The sequence below is a fragment of the Plectropomus leopardus genome, chromosome 15 (genome assembly GCF_008729295.1).
Source record: "Plectropomus leopardus isolate mb chromosome 15, YSFRI_Pleo_2.0, whole genome shotgun sequence".
NCBI lineage: Eukaryota > Metazoa > Chordata > Actinopteri > Perciformes > Serranidae > Plectropomus > Plectropomus leopardus.
In genome coordinates this window covers 12,901,895-12,928,554 of record NC_056477.1, presented here as the reverse complement: position 1 = coordinate 12,928,554, position 26,660 = coordinate 12,901,895, and the positions used below count along the sequence as shown (strand labels likewise).

General features: G+C 38.9%; 1 protein-coding gene across 1 annotated transcript in view; it reads left to right on the top strand.

Annotated features, from left to right (window-relative positions):
• Positions 1-13,280: 13,280 nt before the first annotated feature.
• The window catches only part of pcsk2 (proprotein convertase subtilisin/kexin type 2), a 38,528-nt gene continuing 25,148 nt past the window's right edge, over positions 13,281-26,660 (top strand). Inside the window, exons 1-5 of the mRNA XM_042502122.1 lie at positions 13,281-13,726; positions 15,466-15,570; positions 22,765-22,878; positions 23,308-23,416; positions 24,206-24,243. Of these exons, the coding sequence (XP_042358056.1) occupies positions 13,544-13,726; positions 15,466-15,570; positions 22,765-22,878; positions 23,308-23,416; positions 24,206-24,243 (549 nt within the window). The 5' untranslated portion in view covers positions 13,281-13,543. The remainder of the gene's footprint in view (positions 13,727-15,465; positions 15,571-22,764; positions 22,879-23,307; positions 23,417-24,205; positions 24,244-26,660) is intronic.

Here is a 26,660-nt window from a genome sequence, read left to right as displayed (position 1 = left end):
AGCGGCATGGAAAAACACGCTCACCCACACGCATAATGCACACATACAATAGATGGTTTTTACACAGCATTTCTCTGCACCAATAGTAACCTTTGTGCTTCGTAGCTGATGCTTAAATGTCAAGTGGTTGTGTTAATGACTTTGTGTCTAGATTCCTAGAAATGTTTACTCCTTATTACCTCTGCCAAGGTGGTAATGTTTGGTTTGTATGTTTGTCAGCAGGATTACTGAAAAACTACTGGCCTGATTTTCGTGAAACTTGGTGAACTGATGTTGTATGGCCTAGGGAAAATCCCATTCAATTCTGGAGCAGATCTGAGCCCACGGCATACAAAAGTAATTTTCTTTTTTGTTAAAGGTCCAGTGTATAGGAAGTAGTGGCATCTTGGGGTGAGGTTGCAGAACTGAAACTTCCTCTGTGTGCAAAGTGTGTAGGAGAATGACAATAGCTCATGTGAAAATGCGAAAGAGCGAAAAAGCAGATGGACCTCTCTCGAGCCAGTGTTTGGATTGTCTATTCTGAGCTACCGCAGAACAACATGGTGGACTCGTGGATGAGGACCCACTCCATATGTCGATAGCAGCAGCTTGTTCTAAGGTGCTGAAAACACAACCATTATTTTCGGGTGATTATAAACTGATAAAAAATATAGTTCTGGATATCATATGCTATTTCTGCCAATAGATGCCCATTAATGCTGTACACTAAACATTTAACATTGCAAGATAACGCGTTTAGCCTTGGCAGATGTCTGCACTCTCAGAGTGTCACTCAAGTTACCCTTTAATTCAGTACTGTTCGTCTTTTTATTCATTTGTTCCTGACAATTTGCTTGTCTTATCAAAGGATAATGTCGGAAACTTGAGCGTTGCTAAATTGCCTAACCACATGATATGTTGCTAATTGTTTGTGGCATAGACATGTTTACCCTGTGCCCTCTGTAGCCTTTGAAAAACATCTATTGTTTGCTTTCCTAATGGACTGCTCTTTGGCTGCTAGTATATAGGGCAGTACTGGAAAGAGGCTTGGAAACCTCTGAGATACCATTACCATTAGCCCTAATGTTCTTTTAAAATGGAAAGAGCATCAGTACCCACACATGGAGACTGCTGCTGCCGTTTGCGTAATACAGCCCCATTGTCATCATATCCTTCCAAGGTCACTTGGCCTGTCCCCTTCCAGTAAGTAACAGAAATTAGCCTCTTAGCACAACAGGCACTTTTCTGCACTTGATGAGCTGACACTGAGCTTTCTACACTCTATTCTCAACATTCCCTTGCTCATTTCAGTATTTCTTGCTGTGCAGTCACGATAAAATATCCTGGGTTAATGTTTAAATTTTTCACAAAATAAGTGTTTGCTTTAAAGATGCACACACACTCTCAACCCACAAGCCCTTTTTACACAGAGATCACACTAAAGGGACACTATAAAAATGCCTCTGCATTTTTGCACAAAACCACGGCAGCATCAGCCCCCTCCAGTGTGTGATTTTAGATAGCATGCCAGCATCGTGAACCCAAAAGAGGCATGACGTTCTGCTGTCCTTCTTTGAGTTAGCCGCTAACTGCTATTAGCTGCTTGAAAAACGTGAGAGAAGGGTGATGAGAAAAGAAAGAAAGAGAAGGAAAAATTACCTGAAAGTAGGCAAAGAAAACCCCAAACAAAACACACAAAAAAGAAAAATTTTACCTCAAGAAAGTGTTAAAAACAGAACTGCAACATAATTTATAAAATAATATTGAGAGAATTATAAATATAGTTTTCTGGACATTTTTCCATAATTTTTGGATAATATCTGGTAATGCCCCCCACTAATTTTCAGATCATTCCCTGGTCACCTTTGAGCAGTAAGGTGCTCTGTATGTTTTTTCCCCCGTGTTTTATGAAATAATTTGAAGAAAATGTATGTTGATGCAGGTGTTAAAGGCTTAAATCTCCCATTCCCCAATTTTGTGATCGTACCTTAAAAAGAGCAGCAAAGTGGCACAATGTTGTGATATTCATGCCTTGAACAGGCAACATAAAGGGTGCTACAGTTTCAAATGACTCTAACCTGACAGAAACAAATGGAAAGGGTGACCCCTTTCACTACACTTTCCCTGAGAGTCAGGTTTTTTTGCATGATTGTTTTCAACGAGGACATGGAGCTCAACATGGTTCGCGACAGTAACATTAGTTACACAGTGATTATTTCCTGTTGTGCCTCAAAGGTCAGGCTGTCTCATCAAACCAAAAAGGCATGCAATGTTAAACACTGCACCGTCAAACGTCACAGCCCGACTGAAGCTGATAATTGCTCAGACATCAGATTGGAGGTGGTTGACTTCGCTGACGACTTAATGAGCTTATAAAAGGAAATGGGAAAGTTGGCAGTGCTGTGAATAGCTGAGGATTGATTAGAAAAAAAATTAACTTTGAGGTAATGTTTTCCACACTGTCCAATCAAAATTATCACAGCAAATGTGTTTGAGGTGTTTGACTCAGGCATGTTGGGGTGCACTCGGCACGATACACCAGTGATGGCAATTACACCGCTGCAGTCATGACATCAACATCATTTCTGAGTGCACGCTGGGCACGAATGCGTGCCTCAGTGATGAGAATTGCTCACTCACAAACTTGCTGTAAACTCTAACGCACCCGCTGATATCATTTAGCTGATTACTGTTGTGCTTTTGACAAATCATCCCATTATGTGACACAGAGCAGAATGGGCTCCACTCAAAATACAACCCAAACAATGTTGTACTTAAAACTCAAAATCACATTTTCCAACAATCAAATTGTTGCCGTTTGTTGCGCTGATGTTTTCATTAGCAGAAAAGCAGAAACCCAGAGATCGTTTGAAAGCAGTTACTGTAAAGCATGTAGTATAGAGATAAGCATACCATTATAGTGCCAGGTTCAGACATGGGTGGATTATGAGATAAGGGCCCCTGGGCATTAATATACAAAAGGCCCCACCATCTCTCTGAATTAGAAGATACACAGAGTTTGCAGTGGTTTTGACTCCTTTCCATTTGTTTTTCATCATTTTGTAGTCAGTCTGCATCTTTTTTTTATGATTTTGCATCTCTTGCAATTTTATACATCTTTGTATTTATTTTCTGTCTGAGATTTATTTGTGTCTTTTCTTTGGTCATTTTGTGTCTCTTTGTGGTTATTTCATGTCTCTTTGAGGTATGTTTGTGTCCCTTTGTGGTCATTTTGTGTCTCTGAGGTACAGTATATGTGTTATTTCCTGTCTCTGACGTCTCTTTGAGTCCCTTTAAGGTATATTTGCAATTTTTGATTGTTTTCTTTCTCTTAATCATGTTTAGTCTCTCTGTAATTCAAAAGCATCTTTTTGTGTCCTTCTGGGATATATTTGTCTGTTTTGTGGTTATTTTGTGTCTCTCTGTAGTTCCGTTGCATCTTTTTGTAGCTGTTTTGTGTCTCTGAGCTATGTTTGAGTCTTTCCATGGTTGTTTTATGATTCTTTGCAGTCACTTTGTATCTTTTTGAAGTCATTTTCTGTGTCTTTAAGGTCATCTTGTATCCCTTTGTGATATGTTTTTGTCATTTTTTGTGTTTATTTATGCATGATATTTGTTGTCATTTTGTAGTCATTTTTAGTCTCTTTGCATCTCCTTGTGTTTTTTGTGTCTCGCATTTCTTTCTCTTTGTAGAAGTCTCTGAATTGTTTGTTTGCATTACTTTGAGATAATTCTGTGTCTCTTTGAGGTATATTATTGTCTTATGGTTGTTTAATGCCTCTTTGTAATTATTTTGTTTCTCTTAATCATCGTTGCTGTCTCCTTTGAGTTCCTTTTCATCTCTTTGTGGTCTTTCTGTGTCTCTTTGAGGTGGGTACTGTACATGTTAGTTTGACTGACATTTCGCAGGGGACCATTTTGAGCCCCTGGTCCTGTAGCTGGTAAGCCTTTTAATTAATCCATCCATGGGTTTAGATGTCATAGTAAATGAAGTGTCACAGATTCACCAACATTTTCTAACATGAACGTGTATGAAATTTGGACACATGTTGGTGAAATAAGTCTCAGACTTTTTTTTTATCCTCTCTCTGTCTTGATGAACATGATTCATCTTTTACGTTAATTTGCATGTTCTTTTATTCCCTCCTAGGTGGTGCATTCATTAGGCAGTGCAGAATACTCACCTCGAAATAAGTAATACACAGAGGGAAATAATTATTGTGATTATGCATAATCTTTGCCCGCACAGTTGTTTTTCTTTTCCAATTAAACAAAATTTATATTCGGAATACGCTTTGAATAACAAAGCAGGTGGTACCATTGCTTTCCACTGCTGTTTATGAGGAAAGCTGTGTGACAACTGCACTGCTACAGGCTGCGATGGTGGATTGTTTTTCCACAGAACATTTATAATATAGGACATTTTTCCCCATACTGATACTAAGCTTTGGCACAGACCCAGTGAGTTTACGTTCCATTTGTGCAAGGATTTATAGAGGGAGCTGGGTAGACAGAGGAAATATGTGTTTTCTAGAAAAGGAAACAATTGCATAGTTTATCTTTCCGGTTGGTGAATAAAACATAATGTGGTGAAATAACATTATGATGAGTTGTATGTTGTTCACTGCTTTCAGAGTATACGTTTTGAAAGTAGGTAATCTGAATCAGCGGCAACAGGTACAACTCTGTACCTCAAGTCCTATCACTGGGTACACCACAGGCCGCTGCTGTGCACCCACTGTGATCTCATGCAGCTAAAGATACAATGAATAGAACTAGTTGGAGCTTAAACAAGAGCAGATGGTTGGCAATACAACACGATCAATTTGGCAAATTTTGCTAACTACTATCATAATGTTCCAGACTGGTTAATCAAATACTGAAACTGATGTTGTTTCAGTGCAATTTCATACGTGTTCTCTGCTGGTGAAGAGGTGTAGAATTAACAGTACAAGCATCTCCTGTATCATTTCCATCTCTAAAGTTATTGTGGTTTCTGTGGTCACGAGGCAAGCTGTGGCGGGTGGTAAGTTGAAAAAGCTGAACCGTCATAAACTCTGCATGCAGAACCGAGCATGCTCACGAGAGCGGCAGCTGCCCCGTGAAGGTGAATAGGGTAACATTTTTAACTAATAGACATAACAATGAAACTTTCCTTGTTTATTACTTACATTAAGCTAATTATTTTTTGTGTGTTTTCTGAAATTGTTTGTCTAAATATGTAAATGATGCATTATCTAATACAATTTGATCGAAATCTGAACTTAAATAAACCTTAACGTGCATTTTGGACATTTTCTATCCACTAGTCTGAAAGAAGACAAGCTATGGAAGCAAAATTCCAAAATTGCCTGACAGAGTTTAGTATTAATTGCATCTTGGCTTCCATGACTGAAGCATATGTGTGAACCAAGAACCATTCAGCTGCCTCATCTCATGTCTAGAAGACCACAGCTGAAGCCAAACTGAATGACTGAATGACAGCGGGTTAATGATATGTCCTCACCTGTCAACCCTCTGCCATCATGACGAGCAGTGAAGCCTGTGGGTTTTGATATCTGTCTACCTGTGAAGGCCGGCATCTTATCTCACAGAACCAGAGGCAGGCAGTGGCTTCCTATGATATAGAGAGAGCAGCGGAGAGACACAGAGAAAGAGATAGAGCGAGAGAGCGAATGAAACCATTAGAAGTGCACCTCCCGGCACTATCCATACTGCAATCAATGCGGATATAGTACCCACAATCCACCACTCACTCAGAGACGTCCCGTCCCACAACAGTGGCTGGCAGTGACGGAGCAGAAGAGTATAGAGCTGCTTCTGAAATGACAGCTTAACTACAGGGAGGGATAAGACAGAACTGCTTTTGTCTTTTTTTATGTCTGCTTTCTATGCACTGCTCCTAATTTCTGAGACACTAATAAAGAGGGAAACTGTAAAACGTTGGCCAAATTTAGAGAGCTTTACTTGAAGAGTAAGTTTGAACTCAAATGCTTTCTCAGTGAATGTCTGCATTTTAGAAAGCCTTGGTTAAATCAGCATCTAAACAAGAGCAGAGGAATTGGATCTCTCCTGCAATCATTAACTATTCATAAACTATTCATTAACTATGCATATAGAATGCAGCTTTGTTGCAAAACATATTCTGTGTTTCTGGATGGATTTTAATTTGCATCGAATACACTACAGCGCAGGAGCTAAAGATCAATACTCTTGTCTGAGAGCAAGCAAACAATCCAAGTCTGGTTGAAAGCTCTGTGGCAGAGGTTGCTGAGGCTTTGTCATGGTTTTGTGATCCTTGTGTTTTGGTGTGTGTGCATGCTTATCAGCTTGTATGATAAGCATGCACACACAGCTTGTAGCTGCCTCTCTAATCTCTCCCGTTTTCACTGAAACTCAGAGCAGAAACACAGACAGGCAGTCTGCATCCACTCCCAGCCTCAGGCGAGTATGAAAAATTAAAGATCCATGTTTTTCTGCTCCTCCTCCAACACTGCCGCAGATACACATCCCTGCATTTTAACAACCCCATTAATGTTATGTCATCTCTGCACAGCCTATAATATAGGGCTGCCTAATCATAAAGTATGAAACAGCATCGTAAACGTCCAATTTCCAAAAGTCTCCAGAGCTTTAAATAAACAATCAACCCATGATATTTTTATATGGACCAAAATCATCACAACAGTAAGCCATGTAAACATATTACTAAAGTTATTATGGATTGCTCAGTTTCCAGTGGGGTCTGTAAATTGCATAACAAAAGATTACAAAGAGTTCAATCTTTAATGGAGTTGTGCTAAGCATAGAAAAAAAGAGCCATCAGTCATTAGGGAAGAAGAGGAGGACTGAGACCTTTCTAACACAGTTGTCTGTGCTACTTGCGAAGCCTCGGGCACCTATTTTGTGTTTTTTTGTTCACGTGAGGAGAGGGTTCAAACAGGGCTCCTGCAGCTTAAGACAAGGTAGATTTAAGACTTTTTTAATGCCATTTGGAAGTAAGTTAGGAACCAATTTCCTAACAACCACAATTAAAGAAGTAGAATTTTATTTTGCCCAAATGATTATTGCAACATAAAACATTTTGTCAAGTGAAAAGATTATCTCCGTCAAATGTTGGAAAAACAACCAGAGCAACATATCATATTATCAGAAAAGTATCAATTTTGTTTACAAACAGAAGAGGGAAATATCTGGCATTTCTGGCCTGTTTTCCGGCTGATGTTGTGTTAATCTGATGTGACATTTAACTGTTTAGACTCCCATCATGATGAGTTTGAGAAAAGGAATTTAGGAAATTATTAAAAACAAACAAACAACAACAACATTACCTGTTATATTAAGATTTTGCAATCCAATATCAGAAAAAAAGATTTATAAAATCCTTCTTCTAAAACTGTTGAGAGATTAATTTAACTTACTTTCATACCAATTAAGGCCCTATTTTTAGATTAATGAATTAAATGCCTTTTAAGACTTTTTAAAGATCCGCAGGAACCCTGTTTAAAAGGGAACAAAGCGTTTGAAGCTGTTGTCTCAAACCCATCATGTGGTTAACACTCATATATTTACAATTACAAATTAAAAATCATAAATCACAATCTGTTTGAATTAAGATGTGCATTCAAATATCACTACAGACAGTCATAAAGCTCATAATGCTGTTTAGTGAGATCAAGTGACATTTGATCATCAAATAAAAGCAGATGGATAACTAGCTTCTGATTCAGAAATGACTAAAATTTCTTCAGAAACTTGTTTGGTCACCCACTGCGGGCCACAAGATTGAAAGCTTCAGAAACAGCACATTACCTGGATCTTGTATTGAGAAATATTTAGTCAAACTGTTCCCAAGGTCAAGAATGAACCTTCAGTTCAAGCCTGAATTCATGTTTGATAGATGAATTTAATTGCCTGTTTTTTCTGGTGTGACTACCAACAGTGAACACCAGAAATATTAATAGTAGTGTCCATTTCATTAGCCTGTTCTCTATGCACAATATTGGCAGTGTCTGCCTCTTGTGTATCAGGACAGAATGTATTTAACCTTTTGGTGTGATCACAATACACTTTAGGATGTACAACTACCATTATCATGTCCTGATTCGAGCAACAGTTCACCTGTTGACACATTTCTAGTGCAGTGAACCCTGAACACATTCAGTGAGGATGCACTGACGCTCCATATCTGAGTTCCACGGAGAGGGAACTGCTGCTTGTTTGGGTCGTGACCAGAAGGGATACAAGTTCTTTTGAGACTGCAAAGCATAGGTTACATAATCTGTGAGCTACCGCGAAGTGACGCTGGGGTCCACACTCTACTGATAGAAACAAACACTTGATGCAAACTTCCAACTGTCTCTCAAACTCTCCAATGTGGTCTCACCATGACATAGTTTGTTACAAAAAATTCCAAAAAATGTCATATTATAGCATGCCATAGAAGTTATATAAAAAATGGTGAACAGTATATCATTTCTTTTCTTGTGCAGCACTCAATCATATGATGACTCCCTAAAATGGCATTCAGTCAGCAAAACTTTGAGACCCCCTGATCAAGGATTTGGACTTAAAAATGCTTTAAAAATAATCTGTTAATTGTCTAAAAATGTGTGAAATATGTGACTACGGCTCTGATTTAATCACATTTGAGATCCCAAACTGAAGTCATGAGTTACTTTCTGACCTCTGCCACCTCATGTCATCAGGTCAAAAATCATGTTTGCAAGCAATTCTAAAAAAAATGGAAGAAAGTAAAAAAGTTAGGGTTTCCCCCTTGAACGTCAGAGGCTCAAATTATCAGTCAGCCTCAGTCGACTGAGATTGCTTTAAGTCAGGCAGTTTTTTTTCTGTGTATTGTACTTTTAGGGATGTTTTGCTCTTGATTTTCACGTTGGACTTTGCAACTGCAGACATGCAGTTTATATGTAGCATCGGCCGAAGCACCGTTCGCTTGTTTATTATATTATGTAAATGCTGCTATCACACTGAATGTCCCACAGCGCCCGTTCAAACTTCTAAATTTTTTGTAGAAAATGAAACAAATATTGGAATATTCATATTGAACATTCAAACCGATTTGATTCAGCTAACAGAATCCAAACATAATATTAGGATAACAATGGATCCCAGCATTGTCTCATATTCACCATACTTTTTCCATTATAACAGCCAAATAACATAATAAGCGTACATTACAGTTTTTCAGTTTATCGAAAGACCATCTTTCTTTGTACATCAGGAACAATTTGCGCTGAGTAATATCATTAATGTTATATAACCAATTTGATTATATACTGCATAACTGAGTGAGATGATTTCCACCATGTCAAACAGAGTCCATTTCTCGCTGCAAAAATATTATAGGCTTGGCTGAATAAAGCAGAGTGTCAGTCTTTGAATACTACTTCACATAGTGGGACATGGAGCAGCTTTAAAGGCATACAAACACTCATTCCACTCACAACACAAATTTTTAGTGATTTGGCAGAAAAAAACAACAATAATTGGCTAAAAGCAGAAGATGCTGAACCTTTACAGGTTTTTCACACATATATGATGACATGTGAATCAGCTGTCAAAACAGGAGAGCAGATCAGTCACAAGGGAGGAGCAGTGAAGAATGGTGTACTGATGGCGAAGGGAAGGTTGCTGGCTTGCCGAGCTAAATAAATAATCTCTGGGCTGCAGAATTGCAGGAGTGTGGGAGGAGGTCTACAGGGAGCATGGACACAGCGATTAGTAAAAGCGGATCCACTTATAGAAAATCCACCTTCATTATTTTTCCAGACTTCTGAGATAACTGATCCACATGCTATTGCTCTTCCTTATTATCACACCTTTATAATAACATTATGTAATGGTGAACACTGCACGTGACAGTGCACCATTCTGCTGATGGATGAGCATCTTTTAAAGAGGTGTACACTGACTTAACAGGGATGAACACTGTGAATACAAAACACAGCTCATAAAATATGCATATTTTATAAGGCTGTACTTATTCTCTCACTGTGTGAATTTTTTAGCTCACATTTCACTAACGAGTGACTGCAGAGCATGAAAACTAATCATTTCTCATCACTGAATTCACAATTTAGACTGCTTTTTATGAAACTGTCGCTGGAAATTGATGCAATTCCAAATACATAAAAAACAGGACTAGTAAAATGAGTAGGATCGCTTTTGTAAATCTTGTTTTAGCTCCATTTTTGTGAAGCTTAATATTTAAAGCATGCCTGTGGTGGATCCTCCTAACATAGATGCTTGTCATGGGTGCCACCCGAGGGAGCCCCCCAAATCTCCCCTTTTTCTTCCTCCTCCTTTTATAAAAAAAATCAAATAAATCTAACATTACGGAAAAATTATCCAAAGATCTAATGTTATCTGTCGATGAGTAATTGGGAGGGCTGAGAGGTGGGCTTACTGTCCTACTGGCACATTTGGGTGAAACTAAAGCTAAGAAGGTGCCGTTGGGTCCAGGGTGAATGACTGCAGATATCCAACTTAAAATGAACTTCACTGCAGTGCAATGGCCGTCTGGCTTGACCGCTGTGATGTGGTCTGGACTGGAGTTCAAATGAGAGATTATATTTTGTAACTGAAGCATGCTCAGTCTGTACGCTTGTTATGTGGTATAGTCACAAAAACATGGGTTGCAAGCAGACATTGGCATAGGTATTTGCGCTAAACAATTGAGAATATGGGTGGTGATGACACAACACATGGACCCAAACTGGACCCTTGCAGACAGGCAGACGCGTTAACTACGAATTGGCCTTTAGAGTAAAACAAAATGAAAAGGGCTGCCCCTTGAAAGCTGGAGATTTGTAACATCAGTCAGTGACCCTCTCAGTCATCTGAGATTGCTTCAAGTCAAGCAGTCGTTTTTTTTTGGTTTTTTTTGGGGGGGGGGGGGTAAATACAAGATAAAGATAATATGTTATTGTGGGATGGCAGGGGAAGCTTGCCTCGGGCGCTTAATATGCTAGGTCCGGCACTAAAGTATGCAGCAATGCTACTTTACAAACAATATAGGTTTTTATGGGCTGACAGAAATTACTGACATATGACAACAATGGCGTTATTCAAAATCAGGAAAACAAAACAATCCTGCTCCACACAGCCCACATACCCGTGTAAAAACACATACAGAGCTCTGTTATTGGAGAACCTGCTGATCCTTAAATGGGCCACTGAATAAAAGGGGCTCAGCGGTTATTTTTACTTAAGCCAGGGCAATGACCTGCCGCATTAAGTGACCAGTCAAGTCCTGGCTGAAAAACTAAAAGATCAAACTCTTTTCCAGCTGTGCAGCAGTAAGCAAGCATGCCTTTTTTCACTGAACCTCATCTGTTTGAGGGAAAATAAAAGCATCACAATCACAGAAACTCATTTCTCCCTCTTGCTCTCTATTTTCTCACTTGCACATCACTGTTACATCAGCAGCCTTCTAACCTATTCATGTATCATATAGCAGCAGGGAAGCAGGTGGAAAGCAAGAGAGTCCTTTAATGAGCAGCCTTTGTAGGAGAAGTCTTTTTGCAGGGTTCTTTCTAATAACCTGCTGTTCACATCCACATGACCAATTACAGTCCGATGGGACTGCTCTTACATTCCACCACACAAAAAAGGTCAGGCTGGTCACAACAGAGGCATACAATATGTCATTTTGTTTTAAAAGAGAACTACAGGCTCAATCCTTTTGAGTTATAGGAATTCTATATGAATGATGAAGAGGTAGAGAGCTGTATATGGCACACTAGCTTCCACTGCACTGCAACAAACTGCTGTAACAATGTGGCCAAATTCTAACAATTACATATAGTTTTTTCCTAAATACAGTGAAACACTACTAAATCTTGATGCTTTTTTTTTTTTTAAATCTAAAATTGCTGCGGTAAAAATACAGTAAAACACTGTAAATCCTGAAGCTTTATGGAGCCTATATCACGCTGTAAACCTCATATTCCTCTGTAAAATACAGTAAAAAGTTTAACAGTAATATAATGTTGACATAATTTACTGAACTGACACTGTAAAAATTGTACCTTACTGTTACAATTTTTCCAAAATACAGTAAAATGCTGTAAATCTTGATGATTTTTGAAGCCAATATTTGGACCACTGCTATACAAATACAATGAAAATTTAACAGTAATTAACATTTTTTTAACCATTTGAAACCCTGGCAAATGAGCTTGATATCTTTGAAAAACATGGGAAGAAGGCCATGAGAATCCTTAGCAAAAAGTACAAAATATAGAACTGAAAATCAGCAACAATAACAACAAAAACCCAACAACAGACAAGCAAACACCAATAGTGGGAAAGTAAGAAGAACGAAGAAGAAACATTCATAAAAATTATAATAATTCTGTAAAATAATTTTAAAGGTAAAACTATGTTAATCATAAATATACTTTAGTTTTAGAGATTTTATTTTAAAATAATAATTTCTCAAATGACAAATTTCTTGCAAATTGCCAGATATTTCTTGCCAGGTTGTTCATTGCCTTTTCCCCCATGTTTTCAAAATTAATCAAACCAATTTGCTTAGGGCTCAAAGGTTTAAATACTTGTGAGAGGTGGCTGAGCGCTGCATAAGAAAAATGATGTTGATCCTGGTTTCCATACAATGAAACCCTGTAAATCCTAATGCTTTTTTGAGCCAATATTACACTGTAAACCTCATATTCTACTATAAAATACAGTAATACATTTAACAGTAATATAATGTTGGACTAATGTACGGCATTGACACTGTAAAATTATAGTAGGATGCTGGCAACTACATGTCATGACAAATGTACATTTTAAGAAATTGCTGTAAAAATACAGCCAACAGTAAGGTGCAGTTTTCCAACATACAGTAAAAAACTGTAAATTCTGATGCTTTTTGGGGTCAATATTAGGCTGTAACCTCAAAGTCCACTTTAAAATACAGTAGTAAATTTCACGCTAATATACAATATTTAAGTAATTTACAGTATTGACACTGTAAAAACACTACCAGGATGCTGGCAACTACAGGTGCCAGTAGTTTAGCATAATTTTACAGGATATTTTTTTTACAGTGTGGTGAAACCGTTTTCAACAAGGTCAGCGTCAGCTACAAATCAATAAAATTCCCATCAACTCTGAGGAATTCTCCAAGGTGCTGAAAAGTGTCCCCGAGCTCATCCGGGGGAGGAAAGGGCGGGACACACCCGCCTGAGCCCATTGGTACAACGTCACGCGCAGAAACTACCCGAGCGAGTAAGGTAAATGAATTACAGATGAGAGGAGGAGGAGAGATAGAAAGCTGAGGATGCAGGTTTGGTCCACAACACACAACCTCCCCAACACACAGCAGGAGCGGCTCGGTGAAATACAACTTCCAGTGGTCTCATCAGCTGACGACGAGGAGATGCGTCCGCAAAAGCTTTGATTCGACCCCCTTTGCATCCTCTCCCTCCTCTTCCTCCTCCTCCACCTCCCGTCTTTAGCGAGGAGCATCCCGCACACTGATTTCACTCCGACGGGCAGGCAGGCAGACGGGGCGGATTGACACAATCCAGACACGATGCGTGGATCTCCCCGACATGGGACAGCCGTGGGATTTATGGTGCTGCTGAACGCGCTGCTGCTTGCGACGCAGGCTGCAGAGGGAGTCTTAACGGACCATCTTTTGGTTCAGTTGCACGAGGACGCACAGGATGGGGCGCACCAACTTGCAACACAACATGGGTACCAGAGTGCCCGGAAGGTAGGGATACTCGGGTACAGGGACGCTCGCTTAGAATTGTCTCGCATATATTTAACATTTTATTTTTTAGGAAAAAAACTTTCAGGAATTATTTATTATTGCAAATAAAAAAAATGCAACATAAACTGCTAAAACGTAAACATATTCTTCAAGGAAAAATTCCCGCGATCAGAAATACTCAAACACAGAGAAGAAAGCAACACAAGCAGTCCAGTAGAGAGGTTTCTCGTGCTTTAATTTTGGTTTGACTTCATTGCACTTTTGCTTAATTTGATGACGTCATTCCTACTCAACTGCAGGCCCTGGACAGTAGGTTGCCCACTGGCCTATGGCCCTGAGGGATCAAAGCTGCCCAGACCTTAATCATTTATATTTCCAAACGCATCCAATTTCACTGTTTGGAGAAAGATTTTTTTGTTTTTGTTTTTACATTTCATTTCTTGGAACATGAAGTTAGGGTGTATTATTAAAAAGTCAATTAATGGTTGAGGAGATTCTTGTTTATTTACATTGAATTAATTTGAGTATATGTTTTATTAAAGCAGGGGTTACCATATTTCGCATGAAATTGTAACATTCACATCAAAAACACACAGAGTACATATACATATTTAGATTGCATATCGTGGCACACATGGCCTTCTCCTGCAGACATTTTACTCACCTGCGTCTCATTAACTAGCTTGACAAATGCATCGCATGTCAAAAGACGCATAACAAGGCATTTATGGCACACCAATAGAAATAATACCCTGACAGTGTGTGTGCCTTGTCACATGTCAAAATAAATGTGTGGGTGAAATTGGCCGGAGCCTTAGCCAGTGAAGCGTAGCACAGAACAGAGGGGTGTCTGCGCTGCTCTGAATGAGGAATTTCTTCACCTTTTTTTTTTTTTTAACTCCACATAAAAATTAAGCCTTGTTATAATCTGTAACTCATCATAATGTGATATGTGTGTGGTGGTTGTGCAGCATCACCAGTCCTTTTTGCTAGTTCCTTTTCTTGTAGATCACCCCCCCCACCCCATCTACTGGCTCCCCGGTTATGTAATCTGCAGCTATATTTGTCTAAATGGGATGTGCATCATTAAACATTGTCTGTATTGTTTGAATTATCTTATATTGTTGCTTAATTAACTAGACCGGGACACAGAACCGCGATCCACATACAAATGTGAGCACAAAGAGAGATAAAAGAGAGAGAAAGAGTTCTGCCATCAGCCAATTTTCAAAATAATTACTAAAAGAGCATTCAGTAGATGTGCACTATTTGCTTTTTTATTATATGTATCATAGGCTTTCATCTATTCTTTGGGAAATAACAGTAGAATTAAAGAGCAGCGGAAGATAAGAATAATCCTCATCCTTCCATGAGAATTTCATTTTGCACATTAGATCTGACAGGCGCATCTGAAAGCATTTATTTTGAGGATTGACCTGAACCCTGGCTGTTACTAAAGCATAAGGGGGTCTTTAATCTGTGCACAGTGCCGGAGGGAAAGCTCTGGATGATGCATCTCATTTCCCTGCCCTTGTGATTTATTATGGTTGATTCCAGCACTGTTCTCCAGTCCCTGAAAATAGAACCGAGGTGAAAGCCAGGGAATCAGTGCTCTTGCTCCCACCTGGAGAATGACCGGCCTATTGTATAGTTCTCCCACTTTGTGATTGCTGCCTCTGTGTTTGTTTTCTGCTTCTGCTCCTGATCCATCTTCCTATCTCTGTCTATTTCTTTCCCAGCTTCCCTTTGGAGAGGGGCTCTTTCACTTCTATCCTCAGGACACTTCAAAGAGGCGGAGCAAACGCAGTGCCCGCAGCAGACAGCGGCTCCAAAAAGACCGCAGGGTAAGCAGACACACACAGGGATGCACACTGAGAAAGGCACACTGTGTGTTTACTGTATGCATGTGCCTAGAAGAGTGTGGCTTCACTTTGCACGACAATGGTTGTTTTGAGACACGTGTCCATGTGGAATACAGCACAAAATCAGGGCTTTAAAAATACAGGCAGAAAGTTGGATGCCCCTAGCTTGCAAAAGAATCGCTTATTTATTATTACAGCTTCTGATATGCATAAAACTGAAAAGGTAAACTCAGCTCACCAGGGATACATGACATCAAAAGCCACGAGATAAATACAAAACTCATTATAATGACAAGCCAACATTATGAGATATACTTCACTAGCCAGGGATGTGGAATAAGAAAATAGTATGAGGGTGATAAAATTAAAAATTAAAATTCAGAAGCAGGAAGAGATCATTGATTTGTCACGCTGATGTTGAACACGTTAATAAAATTCCAAGTATAGAGTGTAAAATGCGTGAGTATTTATTCTTATTCTGAAGATGTTACGGTGATGATGACTTCAGGAGCACTGGTCCCCAGTCAGTATCTTAAGGTGATAGGTGTTGCAAATTAGCTATTCCCTGCAAACAATACATACACTGCATCTGTTTTTTGTGCTTAAAGATGTCCATATCAAATAAAATACATAAAACTATAACCTGACCAATGTTATGCCAGTGATTAATAAGAAATCATATACTCTGTCTCTGCAATGATGATAAAAAACAAAGGCTGACAGAATTATCAATACATTTTGATGTTAATAATATATTCTGTAGTATCGAAAGTATCAAAGCTTTAAAGCACATCTACAAACACATTTTCAACCTAAGGCTGCACAGATGACACAACCAAAAAGAAAGAAATGGTCGTCAACATGTGGCTGTTATGGCAGTCTCTCCAGCAACCAACCCACCACACTGGAGGCGTGTTCATCGACTTTCTCTGTACCAGCACTGTGGGCAGGAAATTATTCCATTTTTTTCTTTTTTCTGTGGTATCTAAAAAGGTACCAGGTATAATTTTTATGCTAGTGTTGTGTTGAAGATTAAAATTACGGTAGTGATCATGGATTGATTACTTAGCAGGCCTACCAGGCACAGGCCCAGGGACCCAAAGGGTCAGGGGATTGCCCTGGCCTTCACTTGCAAAATGTCAAACGTCAAAGTAACACATAATGACCAGAGCACTCAAAATGCCCACAAAGAGACATCACTCGACAAAAAAAGACACAAAATCACTTCAAAAGGACATAAAGAAAACTAAAAGGAGACATTAAATGACCACAACAAGATGCAAAACCACAAAAAGATGCATAATGACTACAAAGAGATGCAAAATCACCGCAAAGTCCGTCTGCCTTGTAGAAGTCCTATGTAGGAGATGTGGTGGGGCTCTTTGCGTACCTGTGCGAAGGGGCCCATTGCCTCATAATCCGCTCAAGACTGTGACAGCCCTCAAATGGATCATTTTTATCAAATCAACAGGACAACTACAATTAAATAATTGGATATAAATTGTGAAAAATTGAAAGCACTAAAACCTGAATATTCATTTCAATGAGTTGTTGCTAATGTGTGGAAAACAAGGATAGGAGAACACAATTTGTCATTATAGATATATTGATACTTATGGTTTTGTGCGAATTACTCTGTAGACATATTTTGATACCACTCTATCATAAGCTGTAGCTCCTCGCTGCTTTCTGTCTTGTCTCAAGAAAAAAAAAAGCCACTGTGTTTTTGCCATCAGGGTAACTCAAAACCCTGTGGAGTGCCACTAATTCAATATCCAGCTTCAAATCACTTATTAAAACTCCCTCTTTATAGGCATGCCTTTTGGTGATACTTTTGGATTTTTGTCCCAAGTATTGCTTTGAATGTTTTCCTCGTTCTGTTTTTGTGTTGTATGATTTGTGTTTATATGCCTTCTTGGAAAGCGTTTCATAAGACACACGAAGAAAGTGGTTCTAGTTGTTGTGGCGCTGCATTTGCATTGAAAACGACAAAGGTAAATTATTGTAATTGTATTGTATTGTGTTATATTCTAATATACTAATATGCTATTCCAAATGATATATTGCAATAAAAAACATGATGATAGTTGCGGACAAAAATTTCAAAGCTAAAGCTAAGGTAAAATTTTTATTTTGATGGAACTAAAAAAAAAAAAAAAACACCATTAATTGATGCAGAAAAGGTACAAACTGATGAAGTAAAATATCACCAGAATGCAGGAAATTAAGTTTTTGGCACTTGAACATTCTCAGGGGAGGACCCCCAAATGTTGAGTTTCATATGCATCACCCCAAATGTTAAAGAGAAACCTACACCCTTGTGAGGTATCATCCGCTAGTTTCTTTTTTTCTTCTGACCCACACTCCAAAACCTAAAGATAATTAATGTACAGTAAAAAGACAAGCTTGAACCAGGTAGTGTTTTCATTTTTGCTTGAAAAAAATACTTAACACTGATTCTCAAAATACCGTGGCTGTAGATTAACTTGGCGACTGGACTCATTGATAAATTGACAAATCATGTCAGCTCTACTTCATAACATAAAACACAAAAATATGCCATATCTTCAAGCTCTTATTTGTAAATAAAACAGTTTGGCTGCACGCTGAGCTCTGTGTGTTTAGTTCTGTCCACCGTCGGAGCCGGTGAAAGTGGAGGTCCTGCTGCAGACAATCAACTAACCTCTCTAATTGTGGTTGTGAGAGGCGCTAATGAAAATAAATGCAAGCTACTCCACCGAGCTAATACAGCTAATGGAAGTGAGACAGCACGGACATGGGCAGGTCTACGTTCCAGATGCTGGCTTTTTAATCAGATGCTTGACTTGCTCATATGCGACACTGCAGTTATTGATTTCTGTACACCTCTGGAATGGATGAGGTCAGCTGGTCTGATTTAATGTTGCCTGTTTATCATTCTGAAGTGTCGTCTTCCTGTGTTGCAAGGCGCTACAACAGACGTGTGTCAGGTTTACACCTGTGAAAACAACAGAAACTAGTTTGTTACCTCTAAACATTTATGCACACATATGCAAAAAAGCCTTAAAGGGATATTTCGCTGATTTTCATACAGCTTTGTATGCAAACAATTTGGGTAGTATGTGTAGTGAAATGTGGTAAACTTTCTTCTATTTAACCAGTGCCTTGATACCCCCCCCCCCCCAGAAAAACTCCTCTAAATGATGTTAAATACAGTATGTCATTTCCTCTCAAAATCGGACCAAAATCCAATCAAATGGTAAAACTAAGCAGTGCTGAATGTAAATAAAGACTTTTACTACACTGCCTATTTCGTTCCTTAAATATGTCAAGCAACATATTTAAACACAGTGTTTAGCTGTAATAGTGAGGTTGTGAACAGGAAGTGCGCGTCAAACTGTGTCCTGCAGAGTGAAAACAGAGGCCAATGAACAGAGAAGTGGTAAAACGAAGCAGCGCTGATCAAATATAAACAAGATTCTGTTCCTGAGCTGTATATTTCTAGTTTAGCTGTAATACGAATTTCCTGGCAGCCATTGTTTTACTTGGACCAGTCTACATTATGTCACCCACCAGTGGAAGCGTCTGGTAAGGCGTGATGCATTCTGGTAGTTGCATCTCTCTACTGCAGTGATTTTATGTGAGGATTCTCTTTACATTGGTGAAATACCTCTTAAGAAGGGGTGTGACCTTTTGTAGTAGTCTGTTATTTTTCTGTTTAAAGCAGTCATTCCACGCTGATTTAATAAACTTAAAACAAGTCTAAATGAGCAGCTGCCTCGTAGTGTGTATTGGATGGATTTCCCCAGTGTCCCAGGAGCCCTGTTCTTTGTTGGACTCGATTAGTGGAGCATGTTGACCCACTTCTGACTCACCCAATAGCTTTCCCTTATATTCCTCCACATCTTCCTCTATGCTCCCTCGTCCTCTTTTGTCCTTTTACATCTCGTGTCCCACATTAATTTCAAATGAGACATCTATTCATGCACACATCCGTGCTTTCACCCCATCAATCCATCCAGCCATGGTTCCTTCCTCCGATATTTTTTTACATGAGACACATACATTCAAAATCTATTTAAAGCATACTATAGGAGGCATGTGTGAAATAAATAAAGGTGTGTAATAGAATAAATCTTTGTGAATGAGCAGCATCCCTTAACCCTGAAAGACACATGGCTGAGAAAGCCTTCAGGAAAATAAGGGTGAGGAGAAAGGAGAGAGGCGGCACAGCTCTTTGATTTGAAGTGAACTGGAGCGTTGTGATTCGCGAGCAGGCAGTGGGCAAAGGCGGAGAGTGATGGTGGTGCATGGGCACTGTTTGATGTTGTGAGTGGGCAGCCTGACATGCTGTCTCAAGGGAAATACCAGCTCTCCTGCCAAGTGATGGAATAAATTGATGATTGATGGAGAGAAGTGAGGGGGAGGGTTTTGTGGGGATAATGTAGTGCTGGTAGTTTCCCTACAAATGTAAATGACATTATGTGACGACAAATGTAACACGAGGCCAGTTCATGAAGAAAAAAAAATATCTGAATTATTTTCACCATTGAAAAAAAATGAGATATACATGTTAATACAGGGATTTTTTTTAAGCTCTGACTTGTCATTTGAAGGACTCGCTGACATGTTGATTTACAGTGTGTGTGTCTCCTGATTGCTTAGAGTATGCCATAAAAGAAATCTCTGGCTGAATAGGCTTTGGCCGTTTTAAAAGGCCATCTTAAGTGCTGCTCTGCTCTCTTATCTGTGGTAGGAAACACACCGGACAATGCCTGTTTCTCTCAGTCACACAAGAGTGAATTTGCTAAGGGTTAGCACAAAAGAGACATTTAGCCACAGGGACCTGTTTCAAAATGTGAGACAGGCATTTGTTTTTTGGTTGTTTTTTTTATTATTAGCAATAAAATTTCAGGCATGAAAACTGAAAGGAAAGGAATGGAAAGGAATCTTTGCCAATTAAATGTTAAAGCATAGAGTTATTTGTAATGAAAGTCCAGTTGACATAAAGAGACAGAAAAAGGACCTAAACCATCAAATGAAATTGGGGACAAACATGTTGTTGACAATAAATTTCAATTTGAGAGGTTCTCTTCAGGCTTAATTTTGATATAGTCAGACTCTTATGGAGTCAATGATTCATGCTTCCTTTACCTCTCCTTAACCTCTTCAGTTTTTCCACATGTGAAGGTACCTGATTGATGAAACAGGAAATGGGAATTCAAATAAGAACGGCTGAATTAATATGGCTTCCGTTGATTGGCGACATCCTCACTCAGCCCTGTCTCTTAGAAATTACATTTTTATATATAACTAGTTTGAAACAGCTAATAAGTTTTGAGGGAAAAGTAATAGCAAGCAAATTAAGATTTCTTTTCACAAAATGAGGAAATGTTGCAAATTAACATATCTGGGAATAATGCTGATACTGAAGTTTTGGCAACACGTTCACTGAAAACATATTTCAGTTGTTTTCTGCCATCATAGGCAATCTTGCAATACAGTATCCAATCAGAAGTTGTTGTTTTCAAGAAACATGAAACTGGTTCCGTTCCCGCATCTAATTTGAACTGTTTAGAGCAATTCAACCAAAAAAAACCACATTTGTTCAGAACCCAAAAAATTGGTTCTCTGCTTCAACCAAATATAACAATATAAGAAGTTTTTCTTGACCTGCACCGTGACAATATCAGTGAGCTTGTCATATTGTCCATGTTGGAAAAAGAGGATGGAGGAGGCAACAACGGAGAAATCAATTGTCACATAATAAAGAGCTAGTAGTGGTCTCATTAATAGCTGGTTTATTAATAGTTGCTGATGACATTTGGAGTGCCCCAACAGAACCATCTTATACAGATAAATTAAACATTCATTTTTAGCTGCACATTCCAGACGTCTGGTATGACTTTTTTAACTTTTTTATTTCTTTTATTGGTTTGAACTTAGGTGTGCTTTTACTTTTACTGGTTTATCTATTATTTTATCTTATTTTGATTTTGTTTTACTCATGTTTTATCTTTTATTGGGAACTGAAACTTACATATAATATAGTCAACGGCAAGTAACATTAGCATAGATTGTTGTTAGGGATGGTCATTTACCTCAGCATTAACTTATAGCTTTTAGCTCTTCCTACAGCTAGCTGACACAGTGTTGAGGTTTTTGTAGACAAAAAGTAGGTTTAGTACAAAGAGTTCCTCATTTTGACTTCATGAATCAGCTGGTCCTTGTCCACTGGAACACTTTCAAAGCCAGCGACAGATATAAATAGAAACAAACAGCATCCGATGAATCAAACCGGCATAAATAAAACCAGTTTAAGCTGGAAACAGCTAATTTTGTGGAAATGGTGTGATAGTGAATACAGCATTATTTAACCAAAAGCATGATCACTTAACCAACAGGATTGTGGAAACAAACCTAGAAATTTGGTGTCAAAGTCCTGCACAGTTTAGTAACATACATAAACAATTTCTAGGAGAGAGGGATGCCTCACAACTGGTGACCGAAATAAAGGCAGGGAAGTACTGGGAGTGTATTGTTTGCTTGATTTTCTAAATGTGACATCATCGTCAAAGACACCCAATCATTTTGATGACATCCGCCAGCTAATCAAGCACCTAAATTCCAAGACATTTATCCCATCATTTATGTCCTCTCTCCTATGTTATCTTCTGCTGCTTTATAAATGGTATTGTGGCAGCTTTCAGCGTGCATTTGTAATCCAAAACGCAGCTGTTCAGCCGCCTGTAAGTGCCTTTGATGATTCAAAGAAACACAAGCATATTTGTGAGTGTAATTGCTGTGGCTTTTTGTTGTAAATGTTCTGAGAGGAAGAAAAAAAGAAAAGAAAAAAAAAACTCCATCCCTTGTGTGACAGGTGAGTTTGGAAGCCTTGGCTCCAGCTGCAGCCGCTCTGATTAGCAGGAAAAGAATAGCCCTTTTGATTTACATGATGTTCTGTCTTCATGGTACAGGAGAGCACAGCTGGGTCTGCTGATTTCCTGCCCGCAGAGCAGCAAACGCCTACACCTCGACCGTCATAAGAAATCCTATTTCTAGTTTGTGTTCCTGCGCAGGCATGGCCGTGCACTTCGATCCCCATTTCGCTCTTTGCATGATCCTTTTAGAAAAGGTTTTGTGAGATCATTTGATGCCTTTAAACTGACCCTGACATGGCATTTCTTTTGCTTTCAGGTGAAAAATATCTTTGAGCAAGAGGGTTTTAGTCGTCAGAAGCGCGGCTACAGGAATATCAATGATATTGAAGTTAACATGAGTGACCCTCTATTTACCAAACAGTGGTATCTGGTGAGTAATCAGCCAAGCAGCTGTCTGCATGCCGCCTGACCTTCAACACCAACCCACATTCTTCCACCTTAATTACTCAGAGACCAGGCATATTCCCCTCTACTTTCTGAATCAACGCTGTTATTCATCTTTAATTAGCCTTGCCAATACTGTCCTTGCCACCTCATTGCAACGTTCATGTTTCCTCCCCTCTTGTTTACCCTAAGCGTGACTTTTAAGCTCACCATCACTCATCTGGTGTGTCGCTGACATTTACTTCCCCTTCCTCTCACCTTCTCCCGCCCCCCCAACACTCCTTATCCATAGCCTCCCCTTCCCTTACACAGACACACACACAGACACACATCCTCCACACTGACTAATTTTCTAATGGCAGCTCACCTGGGTGCCATGAGTCATGGATGTTCTCCATATTGTCTGAGTGATTAGATAAACACAGGCCAGGCAGACGGGACCCCTGGGCTGGATCTTAATGTGGCTGAAGCTTGGCAACTGGGCTACACGGGCAAAGGAGTTACCATCGCAATCATGGACGACGGTGGGTGCAAAGTGCTGATGAGTCTTACCCTTGAGAGCTGTCTGAAAACGCTCAATTATACCTGCATATATTCATCGTTCTGATTTAATTAATTACTTTGTTCACATCTGTTTAATTAATGGTACAATAGATAGTAACAAAAGACTGTCTTCCAAAATATGTAGATAATTTGTTATGAGGAATATGTACTAATAATTAGTTCAGACTGGTTTGTCATTCACTGTTTATATGATACACTCCATCAAATTAGGATTTATTATAAGACATAAGACCCAAGTTTTCTAAAGGCTAAACCGTGCAATTCTAACTATTTATTTACAAGCTGGCAAAACTTTGCAACATTTTGGAAAAAACATTAAACTGCTTTATTCTGTGTTTTTTTTACTGGTTTAAATCACTGGGTCCAACCTTTTTTTCTATATAATAAGACCTCAGGGGAGAAGTTTCAGCTGGTTGCAATCTGAAATCCTCACCTCTAGATGCCACTTAAATCCTACACACTGTCCTTTTAATCCTTTCAGTATATCTCTGAAATTAAAATCATCAAATATGGAGTAAATAAAAACTTTCTGCATGTTTTGTCAACTTTTATTCTGAAGAAAAGGTGTTACTGTATCTATGGTAAAATGTTTATGAGTTAAAACCAGCTGTGACACATCAGAATTGTGAATTCATGCCTTTTTCTACTTCCTGTCTTCCGTCTCCTGTCTTGAGGTCACACTCTCCTCTGTAAAGCTCTCCCTCTTCAGCTTAATTACATCTCTGATTAATGTCAAAATCCCATTTCAGGCATCGACTATCTACATCCAGACCTGGCATCAAACTATGTGAGTACCTCAGTGTTATTGAATTTCATACTTTCCTTCATTTCTTTGAAGTGCTGTTAATAAGTGAAGCTGGGGTTCAGGTGGTTGATTTCATGGCCTGCAGTGTGCTGTGCCAGTGGCAGTGACAGGTGCTTTCCAAGTTGCCTTCATGGCTGCCGAGTCTCCTTGTATTCCTGGAGGACGCAGAGACAGGCAGACGGCCAGCCAAGCTGTTTAATGTTAATGCACACTGCACTGTGGCAGGCACAATGGCAGGCCGATCTGTCACAAGCAGAGATAATGCCAGGGTAGTTGGCGCTGCATAATGTGATGCTCTATCTCCAGAATACTGATAAAAACTTAAAGGACAAGAGGGATTGCTAAATGGAACAAGGAAATGCAGAAGGCTTAGTTTGATTTGAGTATAAAATTTGCAGTTTTGTCAGTGAGACTGCACTATGCTGTTGTTTTGAATCCAGGATGTTCAAAAGCAAACCTTCCAGAAAAACACAATGTTGTGAAAGAGTGAGTCATAGTGCTTCGATGGCCACAGAACACCCCCTTTTGATAGTTATGTCCATGCTTTTTTTAAAGCAAGAATCTTATGAAGAAATTTCAGTAGTTAAAGCTTACATTTTTATTAATATATTGTTTCAAAGAGGTATTACGGATTACATGGTGTGTTCTGTTTTTCTTTTCCGCCTCAGCTCACATGTACACAGTGTGATCATTTTGAATGTGGCTTGCATAATTGTTGTTTTCTTCCCCAGTGTGCATGTGTCTGTCCACTTACTGCTATGTTTTTCTGCCTTTGCATGTTTCTTGCCTGTGAACAGACATGAGTCTTGACCCAAAAATAACACTCCGCCTCAGCTGGGGTGATGCAGGAGCACGCTCTACTGGATTGATGGATCATGCTGTGCATAGATCTATAATGTGTTTGTGTAAGCATGTGCGCGAGAGAGAGACGCTGTGTATGTGATATTGTTTTGTTACTGTTGTCATGGTGTTTTGGAGACAAAGATCTCCTACTGTGATTTGACTGAAAACATAAAAAAATATATCATTTTGGGTTCCCATCTTTCAGTTGGATTTTTGAATTGATTATGTGATTGTGAATCTTTTGTGTGTATTTGCTTTGGAAAACCAAATCTTCATTTATGCAAGGGCATTGTTGTTATTAAGATTTTTCCATTTGGTCTGATGGTCACACTGTAACAGCTCATAAGATATATTTTGATACGGTGAGCCCATTGTCTGTGTCCTGATATAAGACATTTCTAATGTGACAGTTCAATTTCATGGCACATTTACCTGCAAATGACAGTAGTTGTAGTTCTTTAATGCTTTTGCATAAATAAATACATCTAGGCCTATACAAGTGATATTATTGTAGATACACTTTATCACTTATTTCCTGCCTTCAATAGGATTTGATGTCAGATAGCAGCAGTGGAAAACATTACTGATAAGAATAAAACAAAGGATAACTGGTTGGATTTCTTCATAATACAATTACTATGTTGAGTTTGACCTCATTCCTTCAACAGAGCTACAAGTGTGCAGTTACTCTTTATTTCCAAGTTTGCCAACAGCTGTTCAATATTGGTATTGTGTTTGGCTACTACAATATTTAGAGGATTTCTAAGTAATGGCAGCATCCATCAGTGGATGATGTTTTTTTCTGGCTCAAAAAGAATTGTGCCAAAAGAGCATAAGTGTGCTGTTGGGTTTTGTTTCCCTTTCATGGAGCATGTTGTTACAAGTCTTATTACACCCCAGGAAGTTACCATGACAACATGTTATGATGTCACATTACCATGAAGTTAATCTCATATGTTGCTTTTGTTAGAATCTGTATGAGAGCAGGAGTGGGTGAATAAAAAAGAAAACGTGAGAGTATCTGTAAAATTAACTAGACGAGATATGAGATTTATAGTGCTTGGTGCTCATCATAAGCTGTAACAGAAATGGCTTTTGATGATGTTCACAACCAATTTTTCAGTAGTAGATAGACGGACAGTGTCACTATAAGCTTGGACCTCATGAAATAGTTTCATTCATCGTTGACTTTAAAGCATCTTGCAAAGGACTTTCAAGCAAGGTCACATTATACAATCCTACACCCACTCTCCTAGATTACAGATTAGGCTATCAGCACCAAATGGATTACTGAAATCAGCTACACTATGGTAACAAGAATAATGACCCTATAAGGGATACATGAGGTTCTTTTGGCAGCGTTATGTCTGCTTCTTTATTGACATATGTATAGTAACAAGTCAGGGATAAACAAATACAAATCAAAATCATAGGCTTTGCTCGCAATCTAAAATATTTGTGTTTTAGCGGTGGAGGAAGTACTTAGATTCTTTATGCAAGTGAAAGTATCAGTATAGCAATACCCAATATAAAGTAGAAGCTCTAAATTAAAAGTC